This window comes from Mus musculus, chromosome 1 (assembly GCF_000001635.26).
Source record: "Mus musculus strain C57BL/6J chromosome 1, GRCm38.p6 C57BL/6J".
Taxonomy (NCBI): domain Eukaryota; kingdom Metazoa; phylum Chordata; class Mammalia; order Rodentia; family Muridae; genus Mus; species Mus musculus.
Window position 1 is genome coordinate 75,192,093 of NC_000067.6, and position 21,706 is coordinate 75,213,798.

The following is a 21,706-nucleotide window of genomic DNA, read 5'->3' on the forward strand; positions in this document are numbered from 1 at the left end:
AGAGCAGAAGACCAATAGTGTGCTCTACGTGATGAGGGGCTGGGCTACGGGCGCGGCAGTGTGTCCCCTTCGCCTCTCCGTAGCCGCCGAATTGTTGTGGTGTTGCAGAAATCCAGTTTTCGAACGTGGTCTTGCGTGTGGCTCGGCTCTCGGGACATTAGGGGAGGCTTCTGAGGGAGGGTCGAGTGACGAGGCTTGGTGTCGGTGCTAGTAGTTCCGTTGGGTAGACTCTGACTGGTAACTCCTGGACTCGAATTGGGTCTTGGTGCTCTCCATTTCACTCCTGAAGATCCTCACGTATTTACCGCAGAACTGATTTGTGGGAGCGGGTAAAGGCTGAAGGGCATTTCTGCGTGGGGATGGCCAAACCGGCTGGCGATGCGGCAGTAGGATCTCGTTCTGGAGAGTTGTTTCTGCCCTCCGTTTCTTCTTCAGCCACGTCGCCAGCTCCAAGTGCAGCCTCAGCCCCTGCCTCCGTTTCCCTGTTGTCCCTCAACGGGGAAGCTCCACTCATTCGGGGCCTGAGCCTGGTGAGCCAAGCTCCTGGGGAGGCTCTGGCCTGGGCGCCGCGTACTTCCTGTCCAGGTATCCGGGTTGCTTTGGGGTGGACCTATGAGGAACGTCACAGGGTTCCGTGAAGTCTATTAACACGGAAGACTTACATCGTGATTTCCCAATTTAGGAATCCACACTGACTTTATGTTGGTCGGCTTTTTCTTTCCTCAATATATTTCAGCCTTGGGTTGTTTATACAGGGCTGGCCCATAAATTGTCACCATAAAGGTTTCTAGCTATTGTTTATATCTCGTTACATTAATACCACTGCTTTTAAAACACCTTTCCTAGGTCTATTTCAAATCGAAGTAGACTCCAGTCAGATATATTCCCTTTTGCTAAATATAGAATAATTTACTGATTTTCTACACTAGTTTGTCTTCGGCTGTGTTTTCTTGCACTTTTTTAGGTTGTCCACTGCAACTGGGAGTTATAAGATGTGAACATCCATTTAGGAACTGGTTTTATATGGTTAAAAATAAATTTAATCTGGGAGTTGTTAATACCCACCTGTAACCCTAGCACTTAGGAATCTGAGGCAAGAAGGAGACGTGGGACTTTAAGAAAAACCTAGACTGTACAGTGTACAGGTCTGGATTCCATCCCCAGTGCGGCAGAAGTATTTTAGGGCTTACTAGGAAGGGGGCTAAAGGGACCTTTCAGACACTGTGATGTACACCTTTCCTAGGTTTTGGTTAGGTATCAAGATGTGATAAAGACCATTCCTGGACTTGTTTTCCTGGGTGTGTGCTTGCTTAAACTCAGAGAGACCGCTATGTACACCCACAAGTTCACTTTTAAGAGCAAGGGGTTGCCCATTAACCATATCAGTGGGGATGTTGTGTTTTGTTTTGTTTTTGAGATAGGGTCTTACTGCGTAGCCTTGGTTGGCCTGGAACTCACTATGTAGACCAGGCTGACCTCTAACTCATAAGACATCTGTCTGCCTCTGCCGAGCTGCATCACCACGTCCAGCTTCAGTTAAGTTTGATGTAAAGGGATAGAAGTACTTCTAGAGTTAGCCTTAACTGTGTATCTGAGGATTTGGAAGACATGGATTCAGGAATTATTTTCCTGATTGATGGCTCAGTTTTGATAATTTACCCTTGTTAGAAGGTTCCTCAGATGTGTTGGGTAGCACTCAATAGACTGAAAAAGGAGCTGCGGGCCGGATGCAGTTCAGTGGTACAGGACATGCTTAGGATGTAGGAGATCATAAAGACCCTACATCAGAAAGAAGACTGAACCTAGTGCCATTTGTTTTCTACAAGATTTCCCTAAACAGCCCACGTTGATAACTCAACTGTAATATTAACGTTTACACGTGTCTTTCCAAGTGTATTTATTGTACGGAATAGTCACTGTATCGTTTATTTCATGATTGCCAGAGTGTAAATTCTTGGAAGGCAAGGTCATGCCATCTTTTTCTTCTGTATTATCAGGTATTCAGTATAGTCCTGGGTACTGTAGGTTCACTGTGGTTTGGATATAATCCCTTTCTACTTCCAACTACCCTTGTCTTCCTTTCAGGAGAGAACACAAGCTCGGGGGGAAAAGTATCTCCATATTCTCTGGAAATTTCAGAGAAATTATTTTGTTCAGCCTGTGACCAGATCTTCCAGAACCACCAGGAACAGGTAAAAGGCCAGCAGATGAGGTTAGATGGTAGAAGCAGAAGTGTAATTCTGGCCAGGTGGTGGTGACGCACACCTTTAATCCCAGCACTTGGGAGGCAGAGGCAGGCAGATTTCTGAGTTCGAGGCCAGCCTGGTCTACAAAGTGAGTTCCAGGACAGCCAGGGCTACACAGAGAAACCCTGTCTCGAAAAAACAAAACAAAAACAACAAAAAAAGAAGTGTAAACTGGGCATGGTGGCACACACCTTTAATCCCAGCACTTGGGAGGCAGAGGCAGGCGGTTTTCTGAGTTCAAGGCCAGCCTTGTCTACAATGAGTTCCAGGACAGCCAGGGCTACACAGAGAAACCCTGTCTCAAAAAAAAAAAAAAAAGTGTAGTTCTGGGTAGGAGGAGGTGGACATGGATTTACCTTGAGTTAATAAAGGTCCATACCTTGTCTAGTGTCCTTAGTGTTAACCGGGTTACATTTCCTATCTGTGACTAGCTTTGTCTACTGTACACAGCCAAAGTGGAATATATTTCCACTCTCTGCCTCTCTCTTTTCCTTCATACCAGAGAGAACATTATAAGCTTGATTGGCATCGCTTTAACTTAAAACAACGTCTCAAGAACAAGCCTCTCCTGTCTGCTTCAGACTTTGAACAGCAAAGCTCCACAGGTGATGCTTGTTACCGGGAAGCCTGCCTGGGAGCAGGGCGGGCTGGGGAGGACCCTGTGGGGCTTGAGGAAAGGTCACAGGTGGAGTACCAAACTTGCAGGGCCCATATTTGTCTTCAGGGGATCTTTCCAGCATCTCAGGATCAGATGACACAGACTCCAGCAGTGAAGAGGACTTGCTGCCACTGGATGAGGGGAGGGCTGAATCCGAGAAACCTAACCGGCCCCCCGGATTCTACCCACATCGGGTCCTTTTCAAAAACGCCCAGGGCCAGTTTCTTTATGCCTATCGTTGTGTCCTAGGCCCTCACCAGGCAAGTAACAGTCCAGATTGTGTGCTCACTCCCAACTTTTGTATACTAGGTTTTCCTCAGCCAATGTATGTCTTATTTTCTTCCTTTTGAGTAAGGCTATATCATACCTGACAGCATAATCTTGAACTGGCCAGAATCTTGAATGGGTCAAGTGATTTAAGTCTAAATTGTGATTATGTCATTCCCATCTTCCACTACTACCTCTTGAAGCCATGAGTAGTATCCTTTGTAAAATGGAAATGAGGGCAAGATGGTTGTAATAAATGAGATAATTCAATATAACACTTGGTTTCTTGTTTTCAATGCATGCAGCATGTGGAATGTTTGTTGATGTGTCATCTAGATTCCCCCAGAAAAGGCAGAATTGCTACTACAAAACCTACAGAATGGAGGTCCCAGATACTACGTGGTGCTCATGGCTGCGGCTGGACATTTTGCTGGTGCCATTTTTCAAGGGTGAGAGAGTGTTGCATGGGGTAAGGATGGACCCCACTAACCTGGGAGTACTGCCAGGTCTACAGTACTGAGTCTGTGCTGTCTACAGAAGAGAAGTGGTGGCACACAAAACCTTTCACCGTTACACTGTGCGGGCCAAGCGGGGCACAGCCCAGGGGCTTCAGGATGCCCATGGTAGGGCATCCCGCTCTGCTGGAGCCAACTTGAGGCGTTACAATGAAGCCATGCTCTATAAGGTGAGTTGGGCCTCACAGATCTGGTAGTCCACTCATCTCATGTTTTTCTAGTTTTCTGGGAAGACAATAGTAATTTCCAGAAACATTCTCTCATTCTTCCTCTTATCTTACCCTCCCTTCGTATGATCGTAGGACCATTGTTGGTTTGGAGATTTTTTTTAAAGCAGCAGATGAAGCTGTGCTAAGTGGAGTTACTCTCTTTAGGATGTTCGCAACCTGCTGGCGGGGCCAATCTGGTCCAAGGCACTAGGGGAGGCAGAAACAGTATTGTTCCGAGCACCACGCTCTGGCCGGTCCTTGTTCTTTGGAGGCCAAGGGGCACCCCTACAAAGGGATGATCCCCGACTTTGGGATATCCCTCTCACCACCCGCAGACCCACTTTTGGAGAGCTCCAGCGTGTACTCCATAAGCTGACCACCTTGCAGGTGTATGGTGAGCTATTCCAGATCTTGGGACTCATACACAGACCTGTGTATCCATGGGGTTTTCCAGCTGGTGGACTGCGGCCCAATTGACCTTACACCTAAAATTGAGAAAGTTTTTTTTGTTGTTGTTTCATGGTAGATGAAGACCCTCGAGAAATGGTCAGATTTCACTCTCCTGAGACACACTGGAAACCAGTGAGAGAAGAGAGGAAAAAGGATACTGAGAAAGAAAAAACAAAGGTCCCCAGTGATGCAAATAAGCCCCTTGGGCAGGATGAAGAACCACTCAAACAAGGTTTGGGCACCATCTGCCTATCTGCCTGGGAAATGCAGTGGCCAGTTCTCATAACTGCCCTTAACCTATACCCACGTCCGTCCATCCATCCACTCATCCCTGTGAGCATCTGTTTATAAAGCTAAGGCACGCTGTAAAAAGCAAGCAGGTTTTTCTTGTGTTGTTTTAAGAGTGTCTCACTTTAGCCCAGGCTGGTCTAGAACTCCCTGTGTAGCACCCACACTGGCCTTGAAGTCATGGCAGTCTTCCTGCCTTGGCCACCCGAATGCTAGGATTGCACGCGAGCCTCTACACCAGGCTGTTTTCTTATCGAGGCAGGGTCTTTATTGTCTAGCCCAGGCTGACAGGGAGCTCTCTGTAGCCCAGGTTGATCTCAAACTCACTGTCCTTTTGCCTCCAGTTTCCAAATACTGGGATTACAGGTTTGTATTACCACATGTCAACTGAGAAATGTTCAATGACTTGCCAAATCTTATGACTGCTCATAGATAATATTCCTGGTACTGGGAATGTGGTGATTGAGTTTGATTGGATGCTGTGCTTGGGGCTAAGCATTGCTTTCCTCTACTTTTTTGGGGGTTTTTGTTTGTTTTGATTGCTTTGTCTTCTTTTTTGTTTTTTGTTGTGGTGGTAGTTTTGGGTTTTTTTGTTTTTTAGGCAGGTCTCATTATATAGCTCTAGCTGTCTTGGAATTCAGCCAGATAAACCAGGCTGGCCTTAATCTCTTAGATTATTATAATCTCCCTTCTTCTGCCTCCAAGGGCTGGGACTAAAGGTGCTCGAGCCCCTACGCTGGTGCTTTCCTCTACTCTGTACTGTCCTGTTCACTGGGAGAGTCCAGGGCTAGAATAAAAACACTTCATGTCAGGATCATCTGGAGCATCTTTTATAAATGTAAACCCATCTGAGGAAGCACACATCTTTCAACCCTCTCCCTATTCCTTAGATAGATCTAAGATCCTATCTTTTTCTAGGTTCAGAGTCTCAGGAAGAAGATGGTTCCGAAGTAGAGTTGGAGCTAGTAGAATTGACCCTGGGGACCCTGGATCTTCGTGAATTTGAAGTACTGCCCAAGCGGAGGAGGAGGAGGAAGAAGAAGGAGAGAAGTCAAGAGCAGCAGTGTGGGGCACATGGGCCTCTTCCTCAGCAACCTCAAGATGAGCCGTTCTCACAGCCAACCCAAGAGGTTGAAACCCCATTGGATACTTTGGTCTATGAGGCCAAAGCCCCTGGTCAGCCAGAGCTCTGGGACACGCTTCTAGCTGCTTGTCGTGCTGGGGAAGTTGAGGTGCTAAAGCTGCAGCTAGCCACTGGGCTGGTAGACCCTGGAGTTAAGTCCCTGCTCAATGCCCCTTTGGGCTCCGGTGGCTTTACTCTCCTGCATGCAGCAGCCGCAGCTGGAAGAGGCTTAGTAGTTCGTTTGCTGTTGGAAGCAGGTGCTGATCCTACTGTGCAGTGAGTATCTCCTTCCTGACCCCATTTAGGTATAGAAAACTTAATGCGCTAGCTCATGTTGGCACTTGATACTATTTCCTTGGGTGATGCCAGGAAAAACAGGAAGCAAGTTGAACTTGGTTTTGGGTTTTTATCCTTAGGGACTCTAGGGCTCGGCCACCTTATACTGTAGCAGCTGACAAATCAACGCGTAATGAATTCCGGAGGTTCATGGAGAAGAATCTTGATGCCTATGATTACAACAAGGCTCGGGTGAGCTGGAAAAGGAGCTACAGAGCGGAGGGCATCAGAGATCCTCATAGGTTCTTTCTGCTTCCTTGTAGTTTTATAATATCTTTGTGAAATCTTCCAGGTGCCAGGGCCATTGACTCAAGAAATGGAGGCCCGGCAGGCTACAAGGAAAAAAGAGCAGAAGGCAGCTCGACGGCAACGGGAGCAACAGCAGCGGAAGCAGAGGGAGCAGGAAGAACAAGAGCAAGAGGAACAACGGCGGTTTGCTGCCCTCAGTGACCGGGAGAAGGTAGGCTACAGAGTCTTGCACTGCCGGGCTTTCATAAGCGCCTACCTCCCCTCCCCAGACCGAGCCGTCATTTCCTGAGTGCACTGTTCATCTCTGGGACTTTTGTCTGTAACATCGGTTGGTTCTGTTTTGTAGAGAGCTCTGGCTGCAGAGCGCCGACTTGCTGCCCAGTTGGGAGCCCCTAGCCCTCCAGTTCCTGACTCTGCAGTTGCTAGTGCTGGGTATGGGACAGGGGATGAGTGGAAGGGTGGGCTCCTATGTTATAGTACCATCTGGGGTAAGGGGAATGAGTGCCTTCATGATGTTCAGAAGGGTGGCGGAGGGGACTTGAGATTCCCTGGGACCTTTAAGGGTTGGGCAACACTTAGATGGAAAGTTTGTGGGGTACCTGTCCAATCATTTTCCTTCCTTTTGTTCAGACGCTGCTGGAGTTGTGGAGTGTCCCTCCAAGGCCTCATTCCCTTTCACTACCTCGACTTCTCTTTCTGCTCCACACGTTGCCTTCGAGACCATCGCAGTCAGGCGGGGAGACCTTCATCTTGATTTCTTTCAGCACCTGGGCCAACTCTGGGTCCCAAGAGGACACATCCAGACCTAGAGCTCTCTTCCTCCTCATGAAGCTTGACATTTGGAAGATGGGTGGTGAAGGACACCCAGGAATCGAGGCAAAGACAGGGCCACGAAGGTGTGTGGAGCCAGTACTGTCTTTGGAATTTTAATCATAATAAAGTTTGGCAAGAAAACTGTGTGTGTACTTACAGTCAGAGGGATTGTAGCCTTCTTTATGGTCACTGTGGCCATCACCAAAGGATGCTGCCCTGTGTCTCAGACTCCAGGGTCATCTTTCTTTCAGTGCCCACTTAACTCCATTGGTTCAAAGGAACCTTGTGTTTCTGAGAGAAGAAAGTTATACCCCCAATGCAAAGTGCTATTGAGGATAGGCTTATCCAAAAACTGGACTTGGGGGTTATGAGGCACATTTTCTAGCTCCAGCAATGTGATTTTGTTGATTGATCTACCAAACAGCAGCAGTCTTGGCACGTATAGGGTTTGTTGTGGACCCCGCATTGTCCAGTACCGGCCCAAGTTAAACCCATTGATCCACACTTGGCCCTGGGGGAAGGGGTGGAGTGGAAAACAAAGGGTCAGCTCTCCAGGATGAAGTCGTCCCCTTTCAGCTTTCTAATCAGAATTACAATTTGTATTTCCTGTTTGGTTTTCTTATAATGTGCCCCCCACAATTCCTTCTACTACCATTAGCAATACCTTGGTCCATCCAGGTAGATAGAGAAATGTGTCCCCAAGCAAGCCGAAAACTGGAAACTTTGCGGAATAGAAGGCAGGGACAGAGGAAGCTTGAGGCAGGGCTCTTTTCATCAGCTGCAGGGGGAACCACCACTTTACAAGCTTATCCACCTTGAGAGGGAACATCATCCACTCAGTGAGGATGGTCTGCCCCAGCAGTGGTGCTTCTAACAGGCCCTGTGGGGAAGCAAGTGAGAAGTCACTCACTGAGTCAGGGCCACACTGGCCCCATCAAGCCCTGGAATGTAACTGGTCATGCCCACGTCTTCAAGCACCATTCCTGTGTCTACACCTAAAGGCAGAGTTCTTCCACTAGGCCCTGTTCCTCAAGAGAGTTGGTTACGAAGGGTCCTGGGGAAGAAGAGACAAACCTAGCTCACCTTGAAGTCACTGTGGTTAGACCCAAAACTGAGCCTCCCCATATTCTCTAGCAATATATCCAGCCTGGTCCCTACTGTCCCAGTCAAATACAGTTCTTGTTTCAAACTCCGCTCCAGAACGCCCTTCAATACCTGTGGATAAGAGATAGGCTCTGGTAAAAGAAGGGCCCAGTGTCTAGTTCTTGGCCACTACACAGTGAGTCACATTAGAACACTATTTGGAGGACAAGGAGAATGTAATCACCGTGTTGATGCCTACCATTCCTCGGATACTTACTCTCTCTCTCTCTCTCTCTCTCTCTCTCCCTCCCTCTCCCTCTCTCTCTCTCTCTTTTTTTTTTTTTTTTTTTTTTTGGAGACAGAGTCTATGTCCAGACTGAAAACTCACTACACAGCCCAGGCTTGTGATCTCCTTGCTTCCGACTACTTAGTGTTGGGAATGCAAGTATGCCCCACCATGTCCCTAGTTAAAACAATCACATTCTCTCCGAATCCCGGCTTATAACCGGGGCAGACAGATGGGGAAGGGATGGGGGTGGGTTAACATTAAAGCTGAAGGGTGCTTGGGGAAGGGATGAGATTGAAAGCATAACAGTTGGGAATTAGGTTCTTACCCCGTCTACCATCACATAGGCTCGGTCATGAATCCCATTATTTGGCACCCAGAATGGTGTTGGTTCTAAAACAGGAGAAGTCAGATAGGTCCTGTACAACATAAAGCCATGGTCCTAGATACAGAAGGATGAGGACTTAAGATGAAATGGTGATAAGAAGGAGCACTGTAAGGAAGATTAGTAACCAAAGGGACTTTTGGCTGTAGCTGCTGAAGGAGCCTACCATTCCCATCAGATAAGAGTTTATATCTTACCAGTTTAACAGCCTCAAAGGTCAATGGCAAAACTGAATGGATTGGGCCTTGGGGGCAGAGAAAGTCTAGGAAAGACAGCAAATTCCCATCCTGTGAGGACAAAGGGCAACCAAACTGTTAAACTTCTGAGTTGGGGGCTGCTCAAGGTAACTGACTCAGAAAGCAAGAGCATAAAATCAGAAAAGATGGGGAGAAACTTACCAGGCTCATAGTCAAAGGTCCAAACTTCATCTTGGGGCTGGGAGGAGGTAAAGGTCCCAAGGGAATTTCCTGGAACTGAGCCCAAATTCTCTCAGTAGTCATAAGAAAACCAAGACAATCCAAGGCTCTAAAAGAAGGTTCTTGACCTGGAACCCAGGGATGGGCTGCAGCGAGCCATGAAGACCCATAATTCTTCACATGTGGAATTCCCCAGATGGTTCTATATGAATGGGAATTGCTTCATGGAATGCTAAGTGGGCTCTGCTCCCCAGACAACACTACCAGTTTGTAGGGCACCTGTACAATATGGGCCCACTCCCTTCTCCCAATTAATAAAAGGGCACCTTGCTGATGACATTTCGAATTGCAAAAAGCTTAGGTGTAGGGTCCCCTGCTTCAGATATGGGTGCATCATAGTCGTAGCTGGTAGTAATTGGAAGGAAGCGTCCCTTCTCGTCAGCTCCTGGGTTAAAGTAATTTAATTAATTCAACATCATCTTAGCTGATGCGCACTAAGCACAGAGCCTTGTGCAGAAAATCTTGTCATTAGAGGGGAAGTGGTCATCATACACAGCTTCTACATATCCTAATCTATCCAGCCCAAGATTTCTTGTTTCCTCCCTGCTTCCACCAAAGGGAATTGATACTCACCATTCCAGTATCCAAAGTTGGTACCTCCATGGAACATATACCTAAAGTGGGGAGTGAGGGAGAAAGGGCAACATCTGACCTATGGAATCTTAACTTTAAAACCCCAGCTCCCGGGAACATATTGTGTCTCCAGTTACATGTTCACACTGGCTCCCAACTTGAGCATTTTTTCTAGTCCTTGGGCTACAGCTGGACTGGATCGTGTGGAATGATTTTGGCCCCAGTAATCCAGCCAGCCTGTATAGTACTCCGAGTTCACCTAGCGGGAGAATCGAAAGGAGCCACAATGAGGTGGGAGCAAGCTGGACCCATTCCAGCCACATGATTTTTCTTATTCCCCTTCCCTATGGCCTCTCACCAATGGCCCATGAGGTTCATACTCCCGAAGCAGGGAAAAGATTCTGGTCACATTGTCAGCTGCAAAAGGAGAAAAAAAAAGTGTTGAAAAAACAAACAAACAAACAAAAGTATCACAGAGGGGGTGCCTGTGTCCCAGACTTCACACCCAACCCTTGTTTAAGAGACCTGGGCCAAAATCTATAGTGGTATAGAGTCCCTGAAGGGAGCCACATCTGAGTCCGTGAGGCCCATCTGTGGTGAAGAGCAAGATCTTGTCCCCTAGTAATGCTCGGAAGAGGCCAGCTAAGTGTCTCATATACTTGAAGTCACAGGCCTTGTAGCTACCGTATTCGTTCTCCACCTGTCAGGGATAAAGAAAAGAGGAGCCCAGCTAGGAGATAGAGAGGCTAAAAACAGTGTGTACTATGTCTCGTGGCCAGCCCACTTCCCAGTCATACCTGAATGCTAATGATGTTGCCCCCATTGTGGTAGAGAAATGGATATATCTTTGGCAGCAAGACCTTGAACCAGGAGTCCACAGCTTCAAGGAAGGCTAAAGGAAGGAGCAGTGTGTTCTGCTTATTAGGGGCCACAACTTTCTTTCTCTCTCTTTCTCTTTCTTTCTTTCTTTCTTTCTTTCTTTCTTTCTTTCTTTCTTTCTTTCTTTCTTTCTTTCTTTCTTTCTTTCTTTTTTGTGGTTTTTCGAGACAGGGTTTCTCTGTGTAGCCCTGGCTATCCTGGAACTCACTTTGTAGACCAGGCTGGCCTCGAACTCAGAAATCTGCCTGTCTCTGCCTCCCAAATGCTGGGATTAAAGGCGTGCACCTCCATTGCCCAGCTGGGCCACAACTTTTTGAAGGTCTCCCCACCATACACCACAGCATCCCTGATAGCAACCTCAGTGCTAAGTCTAGGCTATAGCATCCTTTTCCCTGGCTCACAACTAAATCAAGAGAGCAGTGACTCTAAAGTTTGTATGTATGTATGTATGTATGTATGTATGTATGTATGTATGTATGTATGTATATATGTATGTATTTACATGTGTATGATCAGTGACTCTAAATTTTGTATTTATTTATTTATTTATTTATTTATTTATTTATTTATATGCCTGCATGTGTCTTTGTATCAAGTGTTTGGTGACTGCAGAGGAGGTCTGAAGATTGGCTTAGGTCCTCTGAAACTGAAGTTACAGTAATGAGCCACCACATGGGTGCTGGAAACCAAACCTGGGTCCTCCATAAGAGCAGTCAATGCTCTGATGTGCTGAGCCATTGCTCCAGCCTCAGGAGCAGTGACTCTTAGAGGAAACTCAGCACAGGAAACAGCAGAGTAGTGTTTCCTAAGACTCCATCTATGAAAAAGGCTAAACACATTATATGGAGTTATTATATAATCAGTTTGCACCTAAAAGTACTGTGAAATTTAACAGGAAAGTAATGTTTGACCTGTATAGAATCAGTCCATGCAATTTGCAATTTTATGCCTTAAATTCTCAACTCCTATTTATTCCTTTTAGAATCCTTCAATGACTTCGTGTGTGTTATCCTCTGACTTTTCCTCCCATCCTCCTTTCCCTAGTTGATGCTAACTTATGCCTCAATTCTTCATGCTCATGGTTTTTTTCTTTTCTTTTTTTTTTTTTTTTTGTTTGTTTGTTTGGTTGGTTTTGTTTTGTTTTGTTTTGTTTTGTTTTGTTTTTTTGGTTTCTCGAGACAGGGTTTCTCTGTATAGCTCTGGCTGTCCTGGAACTCACTCTGTAGACTAGGCTGGCCTCAAACTCAGAAATCCGCCTGCTTCTGCCACCACGCCCGGCTCATGCTCATGGTCTTAAATTACATTTATTTATTTATACACATATATCTGCCAAGGAGTGGTTTGGACCAGCAGAGAGCAGTAGGGATAAGCAGAGTGGTTAAATGAAGTGTCCTTGAGAGCAACACTGGTGTGCCTGTGTGAATAAATGTATGTGTCATAGCTTGTGTGAACAGCAACCGTTAGGAGTCAGTTTTCTCCTTCCACCATCAGGGTCTCAAACAAGGAATTCAGGTCACCAGGCAGGGTGACATGCATTTTCTCTCACACCTAGACTCTTCTTTTTTTTTTTTTTTTTCCCAGACAAGGTTTTCCTATGAAACCTGACTATCTAGGAACTTACTATGTAAATCAGACTGTCCTTGAACTCAGAGATCTGCCTACCTCAACTTCCTAGGGCTAGGACTAAAGGCTGGCACATGACTAAATCTTCATCTTAGCTTTTAACTTTCTCCAGAAAGCCCCTCCCAGCACAGGAGGAATAGGAATTCTAAGCCTGGACTACAGGAGAACCTGTCTCAAACAAACAACAACACTCTTATCTGTTGACCCATTGATAAGAATGGATCCTTTTGTTACACAGTCTCACTTCACAAGGGCTCTTTTAAGAGCTTTACAAAAAGTATTCTACATTTGTCTTTAATTGTTGCACCAAAGCCAGGATCCAATGCAGTTAGAGCACCCCTGACCACCGGAGGACCGAGCTTAGGAAACAGCAGTCTCTGGGGAGACTCTGTGAAAAGTATTTTAAAGAACATTTTAAAATTATTTTTTTGTTTCTTTTTTTGAGACTGGGTTTCTCCTTGTGACTCTGGCTGTCTTGGAAATAACTGTAGATCAGGTTGGCCCGGAACTCAAGAGACCCAGTTGTCTCTGCCTCCAGAGTGCTAGGATTAAAAGTGTGTGCCACCACCTTCTGACCATTTTTGAATTGTTTGCCCTAGATTTCCTGGACTTGCTTTGTATACCAGGCAGGCCTCAAACTTGCAGAGATCTGCCTGCCTCTGCTCCTGACTGCTGGGATCAAAGGCATGCCTGGCTCATTTTTAAATTCTTTTAAAAAAAGTTTTAAATTACATTTATTTAGTGTGTGTATGTGCATTCAAGCCATGACACACTTGTAGAGGTCAGAGGACAACTGTCAGAAGTTGGTTCTCTCCCTTCACCACAGGAATCCAAGGGCACCAAACTCAGGATGTTAGGTTTAGAAGCAAGTAGTTTTGCCTGCGTCTCATAAGTATATTTCTTTTTTGTTTGGGGGAGGGAGGGAGGTTTCAAAAGGTAGCCCTGACTGGCCTAGAATTTCCTATGTATACCAGGATGACCTCAAACTCACAGAGATTTGCTTGCCTCTGCCACCCGAGCCCATTAAAGGCATATACCGCCATGCCCAACTTGTTTTTTAAAAACCTTAACCCATTTAATTATTTTTCTTCTTATGTTTTACACAAAAGAGACCCATCCAAGAACGTATGATACAACTTTTATTCACTCAAAAAATATGCATGGGTGACTCTGCTTCAAGCACTGTCCTAGGTGGATAGGAGGAGCAGCGAGTAGAAAGAACCTCGGCTTTATGGGTCCCTTCTTGAGTGGACATAGGCAATAAATAGATGAGAAAAACTACATAGTGTGTTAGGGACAAGAAGAACAAGGCAGGAAAGGAGGCATAGGTTTATTATGGAATGCTCAAAATTTAGATGATGGCTGGAAGTTATCATTGAAGGAGATTTCTGCGGAAGCACCACATGCGAATGCCTTCTACACTGAGGCATTTGCATGTGGTGCTTAAGTATGAAGAACAGCAATGAGGGGGCAGTATGGCTGAGGCCAAGGAAGCAGGCAGCAACAGACACCAGGAAGCCAGGCCTAGGGCTGGGAGGCCAAGTATGTGGTTTGTTAGGGAGGTATGACTTGACCCGAGATAGATGTTTAAAATGTTTTCATAGAAGCCCACTAGTTGCTATACTAAAAATAGACTAGATGGGAGGAAAGGCCAACTAGGAAGAGCAAAGAGGATGCTGTTAAGAAGGCAGCAAGGGACCTGGGCGTGGTGGCACACGCCTTTAATCCCAGCACTTGGGAGGCAGAGGCAGGTGGATTTCTGAGTTCGAGGCCAGCCTGGTCTACAGAGTGAGTTCCAGGACAGCCAGGGCTACACAGAGAAACCCTGTCTCAAAAAACCAAAAAAAACCCAAAAAACAAAAAAACAAAAAAAAAAAAAGAAGGCAGCAAGGGGATGTTCACACCAGTAGGTGTCATCAGAAGTGACTGGAAATAGTTAAATTCAATGTTGTTGAGAGTCACACAGACAGGATTTTCTGATAGACTGAATGTAGGGTGACAGGAAAGAGAGTGTGGAGTGACAGGAGAGGTGTGAAGGGTTACACTGCAGTGTTTACAGTTCCGAGATGGGGAAACTCTAGAAACAAGTAGCTGCTTTGAAAGGCTGTACCAGAATCTCGGTTTCTGTTATATCATTGCACATTTTATTTGTCTAAATAGGGGTATGGGAGTTAATATGTGTGGAGAAGCCATGGGAAAGGTCCTAGGCAAAAGAGACATATTTGGGGGTCAACAGAGGTTAAATCTACCACACAAATGGATAAAATAACCTAGAAAAGAAAATTAGGGAAGAGATAAATCCAAGGACGGAGCCCTGGGACCATCCAGCCCTTAGAGGAATGGGAAATGAGGAAACAAATATGACTGAATGGTCAGAAACCTTGTGTGAGTCCAGGGCCAGACAAGTGAAGCATCATTAAAGAAAGAGTGAGCTTTGTGTTTTGTTTTTTGAGATAGTTCACTGTGAAGACCAGGCTGCCCTGAACTCTGGACCACTTTGCCTCACTTTCCCTAGTGTTGACATTTCAGGCATGCACCACCATGCTTGGCTACAAGAATGTATTTCAAAGACAGGTTGGCCAGTGGTGCCCAGTGCTGCTGACTAGTCACAGTAGTGAGGTCTGCCAGATCACAATAAAGCTGACAACTTGGAGATCACTTAGGCTGCATGTTGGGAGCCTGTTAACCTTCACATTTTAAATGGACTGCCCAGTCATCTGCACCTCCAGCCTCTCCCATTCTCCTCAATAACTGGTCTTGACTGGTCAGAAAATTGATTCCTTTTTTTTTCCTACCAGTGGCCCCCACCTGGCCCCCTCATCCAATAAAAATATGTCCACAAGTCTTGTGACTCTTTGATCCCAAGCCGTCTCTTAGGTCTGCCTCTTCTCCCACTTCCACTATCATCACTGTACTTAAGCACCGTCATCGTCACTCATCTACTGTAAGAATCTCCATTCACTTCCTCACTCTTGCTGTCTTTAGCCCATTTGCATGCAGGCTGAAATAACATTAAAGCAAATCCAGTTGTGGCATATTTCTGGGGAAATTTTCCAGTGGTTTTCTACTATGGTTGGAATAATCACAAAACTCCATCACGGGACTGCAAGGGCCTCTTCCATTTGCATAATTACCTCAGTAGGAGTTCCCTGGCACAGTCCTGCCTCCCTGACTACTACTCCAACCATGCTGGTCTACTTGCCTCTATCTGCCATGTTTCTTCCCATCCATCCCAGGGATGGAGCATTCAGCCACATTTTTCATTCGATTAGTGCTTTCTCTTCCACAGAAGCCAACTAAAACGTTATCTTCTCAGTGAGTCTCTTCTCACTACTCACTACCCTCAATACTTCTCATTATTAATTATCTCAACTCCTTACTCATATGGTTTTTGTACAGTATAGTCACAGTATATGATCTTATTTATAGTTTTGAAAAACAACTGTCTCTATTTCTCTCACTCTCTTTTTTCCTTTAATGTGATACAAGGTCTCTTGTAGCCCAGGCTGGCTTCCAACTTCCTACATAGAGGAGGATGGTCTTGGACTCCTGATCCTCCCGTCTCTACCTTATAAACTCTGGGATTATAGGTGTGTATCAGAGCCTCCTCTGCAACTCACACTACTGTACATTTTACTCTGCACAGGGACCAGGTCTTTGAGTTCCCAGTTTCTAGCATCCTGCCAGACATGAAGGAAAGAATAAATGTATGACCTCTAAGTGAGGGATGGCCTCTTTAGGTATTCAAATCTGTTGTCTTGACTCACCAGGATCTGAGGTTCTCAGATGAATATTAGGGTTTCGAAGCAACCAAGAGGGGAGACCTCCCTTAAGAAAAACATAAAGGCAACACATGAGCAGGTGGGGCGGCAGGGGGGGGGGGACACGGGGGGAGTCCCGGGGCGGGGGTTGACACAGGCTAGCTTCAGTCTTGCTGTCTCTACCTCCTAAATTCTGGGATTACAGGATAAGCCACCTTTTGAGCTACAGACAGGTTTTATCTGCTGTAAAGTGGGAGGCAAGGATGGTGGGAGTTGAGTATAGGGCTGGAAATGGCCCGTAGAGTGTGAGCAGAAAGGAGTTGAAACCCTCAGGAACTTCACCTTTGGTTCTGCCCTTCTCCCAACTAACTCACCATCTCCCACTCAGCACAGATGTAAGGTCCTGGTCTCAGAATAACCAACAGGTTCACTTTAGCTGCCTCATTCAGGAAGGCAATGAGGTCCCGGCTGCCATTAAAGTTATAGATCCCAGGCTCTGGCTCATGGTAGTTCCAAGGCACATAACTGAGAAAGGAAGATGTTAACAAGACCCAAAGGTTCCCTAGGAGACTCAGAACTTGCAGAGAAGCAGCTAGAAAGAGGTTCTGAGCCATTCTTTCTCACCCTTGCCTGAGGAGTCCTGGAGCTTAAACCCTTTCAAACCCAAGTCAGTTTTCCTGGGGAACCCCATTCTAAGGAAGAGGAAACCTCGCTTCCACAAAACTCTCGCGAGCACTTCTTACAACTGCACAGCGTTGAGGCCGCTCAACTGCATCTTGAGAAGCCGGTCGGCCCACAGAACCGGCGGTACTCGAAAGTAGTGCAGGCTGCCAGAAACATAGCGGAAGGGGACCCCATCCAGGAGGAATCTGTCATGTTCCCGATCCACAACGAAGGAGCGAGCTTCTGCCTGCAAGGGCGAAAGCCTGGCTCAGCAGAGGTCCGGAGTAAGGATCAGTGTCGGCCAAGTTTTAAAACTGGCCTTGTCGGTAGTTAACCATTTCTCCACTGCGGGATCCGTTTTCCTCTCCCCACACCCAGGCAGACAGTCCGACCCTTTGGGTTTACCTGGGACAGCAGCAGTAGGACCACAAGCCGCAGCAGCAGGGAAGGCAGGTCGGGTGGCATCTTCTGAGCTTACAAAGTTCTTCTATTCGGTGAGGGCTTTCCCACCCGTCACGTGTTGGATTCCTGGGAGGGAATCCGACATCAAGCAAAGGGGCGGAGACCACCTCAACTTTTCAGGCCGTTAACCCGGACTTTGCCTGTAGCCATCCACGGTCCACTAGTTTGTAAAATATTACTTCTCGAAGTGCTGAACCCGAATCAGTTCCATTAGCATCACCTGGGAGCTTGTTAGAAACGCAGAATCTCGGGTCCTACCCCAGACCTCTAGAATTAGAGTCTGTGCTTTAACAAACCTGCTCTTCTAAACTGAACTCTCGGAGGGCTGACAGGGTGTCTTAAATCTTCATGACTAGCAAAGGATCCGGCACATATCAGGTTAAATCTATATGCACGGGAGCAGTAAGGTTAAAACGGATTCAGAAACAGTGGAAAAACCTAGAAAATCTTCAGAGTGATCATGCTGTGGAAAGGGGTTACAAGAAGCCTGTCCTGGTCACTATCTTTTTTGGAGGTACACCCCTTTCCAATATATTCTGCCTGTCTAGGCAAGAGATGTGAAACAAACTGCATAGTTCATAGGCTTAGAAGTCTAATTTTCCACTTCTCCTGCCTTCACAGCCGTAGAAAATACTATTATTTCTGTTTATTGACACACATTGATATACGGCTGTTTCCAAAGTTGTACGAAAGACAACTCATTTAATTTTGAAACAACCCATGAAATAACTCTCATTCTCATCTTACACACGAGGAAAATGAAGGTTAGAAATAACAAGTAGCTGTCCAAAGTCACAACTAGCTCAGTAGAGCTGGGATTGGAACTAGTCAGTTTGGCCTCATAACTCACGACACTTAGCCGTAGGTACTGTCTTACAGCTGGGAAAAGTGAGGATCTGAAAGACTAAATAACTTGCAGGAGGCCACACAGCTAGGAGACTGTTAGGACCAGGTTTAGAAACGGGCACTCTAGTTTAAGGACACAGACACTAGCCAAGGCAGTGGAGTACAGGCTAGACCCCTGAGAGTGTTAAGGGGTCAGACCTCTTGGCATCTAAGGGTCAGCACCCGCCCTTCTCTGGTCCCTCCTCCAAGCTAGATTGTAGAAAGCCACTTTCTAACTCCAGCGCGCGGGAGCTATAAGACCTCCTACCTCTGACATTGGGAGACAGAGGTCCTAGGGGCCTCGGGCAGAGCCCTGCTTTGCTCCCCTTTGGTACTAGTCCCTGCGTCTTGACCCTTACTGAGGGCCAAGTGGGAACCCTCGGCGAGATAGAGAAACCAATACACCCCAGGTCTAGCCGGGCCCCAGCCTCTCACTTCCGGGTCCCCACATCCTCTTGCCGCCTCTTGTTGCTAGGATACAGCGGGCCGTTACTTCGACGCGGACTGATGATGTCATCCGGGCTTCCGGTCCCTGGCCCTTCGCACAGGCCGGAGACCGGTCGGTGTGGAGTTTGTAGTGGCAGACCCTGTGCTCGTTCCCGAGCGACGGAGGGTGGACTCGGCCAGAGGTGGGCTCGAGCCCCGCACCTCCTGCGCCGCCACCCCATGCCTGACGGGTGCGAGAGCTGGACCTGGCCGAAGGTGGGCCGGGGTTGAAAGAAGCGGCCTGGTAAGACGCAGCGTGGCCTGAGGCTTTGGGGTGCCAGAACTCAGCCTTCTTAGCGCTGGAGTCGCCAGGGCCAGTTTTCTTTAGACGTGAATATGGGTTCTTGGAGGTGAGCCTGAGCTCTCCTGGTTGGTACCTCCGTGGCTGTCTAGATTGTTCTTGAACCCGCGACTTGCTGTTTCCATTCCAGCATGACCCGCCGGGACCCCACCGCATCGCCTGGAAGAGCCCACTCTCCCTGGAAGGAAGACCATCCCTGAAGAGGATGACTGAGACGTTATGGGCCACGCACTGTGTGTCTGCTCCCGGGGAACTGTCATCATTGACAATAAGCGTTACCTCTTCGTCCAGAAATTGGGGGAAGGGTGAGTGTTTGGACGTCACTTAGCTAGACCCAGGTCGTTTAGAGACAGTGATAGAGTTGCAAGAGTGTTAGCCTTAGAGTCTACCCCACCTGACCGGTTAGCTGAACGGGTCAAGAAGTGGATTCTAGACTCTGGCCTCCTGGATCTACCTTGTGTGACCTTAAGTCAACTGTGGTTTCTTCTGCTTAAAAGGAGATGATTATAATGTCTCGCTGAGGGACTTGTGGAAACTCAGTGAGATAGTATATTCTTTAAAGCATGTCACCCAGTGCCTGACTCATGAGGACTTGAAATTAATTGAACACATTATGCTCAGACCAAAACCTCAGTGATTTCTGTGCCCCTGCTCTCGGGAAACGCAGATCCTAATGTCTTGAAACTATATGAGAGCTACATCTTGGGAGTGTTTCCACTCTGTGTAAGAGGCACTCCTCCCTAAGGGAATTCCTCTGGGTCCGAGCTATGTGAGAGATGACCATGGTCCTTCACTGTGACCCCTTTGGCCCACAGTGGATTCAGCTATGTGGACCTAGTGGAGGGCTTGCATGATGGACACTTCTACGCCCTGAAGCGGATCCTGTGCCATGAGCAGCAAGACCAGGAAGAAGCCCAACGAGAGGCAGAGATGCATCGCCTCTTCCAGCATCCCAACATCCTTCGCCTCATGGCTTACTCTCTGAAAGAACGAGGTGCTAAGCATGAAGCCTGGCTGCTGCTGCCCTTCTTCAAGGTCAGAGAAGCCTGTACTTACAGAGGGGATTGTAACATTGTGCAACCCCACCAGAGGCTCTGGGCAGGCAAACATAAACATTCTAGGAGCACATGCCCTGGTTTGGCCTTTTGTTTGTTTGTTTGTTTATTTGAGACAGGGTTTCTCTGTATAGCCCTAGCTGTCCTGGAACTCACTCTGTAGACCAGGCTGGCCTCGAACTCAGAAATCCGCCTGCTTCTGCCTCCCAAGTGCTGGGATTAAAGGCATGCGCCACCACTGCCTGGCTAGTTTTGGCCATTCTTAAGTTGGGGCTCAGAGGACTATAGGGTCCCCTGTGAACTTGACATCACACAAAGCCCCCAAAGGATCAGGAAGAGTGGCTATGGTAAAAGGGTGGGCAGACAGATACAAAATAGAGTCCTGGGAAGTAGAGGCTTGAAAAATGTCTCAGCACAGGGAAACTTGTATTGTAGAAAGGTACACTGTGGAATGAGATAGAAAGGCTGAAGGACCAAGGCAGCTTCCTGACTGAAGACCAGATCCTGCCGCTGTTGCTGGGTATCAGCAGAGGCCTTGAGGCTATTCATGCCAAAGGTTATGCACACAGGTCAGTGGGCGGGCCCTATGCATTTGATGAAGCCAGTGGGGAGGGAGCGCAGTGCCAAGAGAATTGGGGTTTCTCTGCACTTTCCATGGTGCTCCCTGGGATACCAGCTTCCCTGCCCAGGGCGCCTTTGGGTCATTTTCACTTCCCTCCAGGGACCTGAAGCCCACCAATATTTTGCTTGGTGATGAGGGGCAGCCAGTTTTAATGGACTTGGGTTCTATGAATCAAGCATGCATTCAAGTGGAGGGCTCTCGCCAGGCACTAGCTCTTCAGGTAAGAGAGTCTCCTGGTTTCTTTGGCCATCTCCTCCCCATCCCCAGATCATTCTGATGCATGCACCAATTTGGTCACATGATATGGCTTGTGCTCCACTTTTGAGCTCTGGGGACACTGTTCCAGGACTGGGCAGCTCAGCGGTGCACCATCTCCTACCGGGCACCTGAACTTTTTTCTGTGCAAAGCCACTGTGTCATCGATGAGCGGACTGATGTCTGGGTGAGGAGCTTGTGGGTGGGAACCTGGGTGGGGAAGGGTGTGGCTTTGTAACTCTTGGAGTACAGGGAAGGAGACCTTTGGTTTCTGTTGCATGGAACCCCAGAACCACAGGATGTCTCCACAACCGTCTACTTCCTTCCTGAGAACCATCACTGATACTGTTCTCAGGAAGCCGTGCAATCGTTGTGGCACTAGCTAAGCAGGGGCCACAGAGGCCTCCCTCCTGCCAACATGGTTCCTCTGGGTGAGGTTGGCATATATTTAGCTTACATGGTCTTCTTTTACCATAGCAATAAGGAGATAGATGACATTTTTCACCTTCCAGGAACTAACCAAATTATGCTCAGTCCCTAGGCTGTGTGCTTTATGCCATGATGTTTGGGGAAGGCCCTTACGATATGGTGTTCCAGAAGGGTGACAGTGTGGCCCTTGCTGTGCAGAATGAACTCAGCATCCCACAAAGCCCCAGGTGAGCAGGAAGAAGAGAGGGACGCCAAGCATTGTAGACTCTTGCTTAGATTTGGCCAATTTGGAATCTTAGCAGTTCTAGGTGGCCTTCAGTCCTCTGCC

The 21,706-nt window shown here is 47.3% G+C and overlaps 3 protein-coding genes across 28 annotated transcripts in view; 2 read left to right on the forward strand and 1 right to left on the reverse strand.

Moving 5' to 3' along the window:
* The first annotated feature begins 67 nt into the window (after positions 1 to 67).
* Positions 68 to 7,295, forward strand: Ankzf1 (ankyrin repeat and zinc finger domain containing 1). 10 transcript variants are annotated; one of them, NR_051998.1, is made up of 13 exons: positions 68 to 585; positions 2,086 to 2,192; positions 2,749 to 2,851; positions 2,971 to 3,164; positions 3,477 to 3,620; positions 3,709 to 3,856; positions 4,061 to 4,289; positions 4,422 to 4,577; positions 5,552 to 6,032; positions 6,173 to 6,284; positions 6,385 to 6,552; positions 6,688 to 6,773; positions 6,972 to 7,295. NR_051998.1 is itself a non-coding variant. In NM_026187.5 (13 exons), exons 1-13 carry the CDS (start codon positions 360 to 362, stop codon positions 7,093 to 7,095), a joined length of 2,247 nt encoding a protein of 748 aa, NP_080463.3. In that variant the 5' UTR covers positions 68 to 359; the 3' UTR covers positions 7,096 to 7,295. The 10 variants fall into 10 exon arrangements, 7 of the variants coding, with proteins under 7 accessions (NP_080463.3, NP_001254549.1, XP_030111353.1 ...); NM_026187.5 differs by having other exon boundaries at positions 3,508 to 3,620; XR_003956227.1 differs by having other exon boundaries at positions 135 to 585; positions 3,508 to 3,620; positions 4,422 to 4,678.
* Positions 4,879 to 18,735, reverse strand: Glb1l (galactosidase, beta 1-like). Of its 11 annotated transcripts, none has more exons than XM_006496554.4 (17): positions 18,666 to 18,735; positions 17,289 to 17,411; positions 16,964 to 17,130; positions 16,595 to 16,745; positions 16,227 to 16,287; positions 10,755 to 10,849; positions 10,483 to 10,657; positions 10,316 to 10,374; positions 10,095 to 10,216; positions 9,958 to 9,998; positions 9,651 to 9,769; positions 9,307 to 9,381; positions 9,106 to 9,195; positions 8,852 to 8,965; positions 8,238 to 8,369; positions 7,819 to 8,034; positions 4,879 to 7,665 (listed from the first exon to the last, which is right to left on the reverse strand). In XM_006496554.4, exons 2-17 carry the CDS (start codon positions 17,346 to 17,348, stop codon positions 7,402 to 7,404), a joined length of 1,941 nt encoding a protein of 646 aa, XP_006496617.1. In that variant the 5' UTR covers positions 17,349 to 17,411; positions 18,666 to 18,735; the 3' UTR covers positions 4,879 to 7,401. The 11 variants fall into 11 exon arrangements, 8 of the variants coding, with proteins under 8 accessions (XP_006496617.1, XP_006496616.1, XP_006496618.1 ...); XM_006496553.4 differs by having other exon boundaries at positions 17,289 to 17,730; positions 18,499 to 18,702; NM_029010.2 differs by lacking the exon at positions 18,666 to 18,735 and adding an exon at positions 18,499 to 18,663 and having other exon boundaries at positions 6,149 to 7,665.
* Positions 18,727 to 21,706, forward strand: part of Stk16 (serine/threonine kinase 16) — a 4,788-nt gene continuing 1,808 nt past the window's right edge. Inside the window, exons 1-7 of one of the 7 annotated variants that reach the window (NR_102731.1) lie at positions 18,737 to 18,960; positions 19,148 to 19,322; positions 19,833 to 20,052; positions 20,508 to 20,641; positions 20,794 to 20,914; positions 21,021 to 21,136; positions 21,484 to 21,605. Coding sequence is in view for 6 of the 7 variants with exons in the window: in NM_011494.5 (NP_035624.3) it covers positions 19,237 to 19,322; positions 19,833 to 20,052; positions 20,508 to 20,641; positions 20,794 to 20,914; positions 21,041 to 21,136; positions 21,484 to 21,605 (779 nt within the window). In the remaining variant the exon portion in view is untranslated. Of the gene's footprint in view, positions 19,067 to 19,147; positions 19,323 to 19,832; positions 20,053 to 20,507; positions 20,642 to 20,793; positions 20,915 to 21,020; positions 21,137 to 21,483; positions 21,606 to 21,706 lie in introns of all 7 variants that reach the window. The other 6 variants (NM_011494.5, NM_001277992.1, XM_006496461.2 and 3 more) reach the window with 6 other exon arrangements.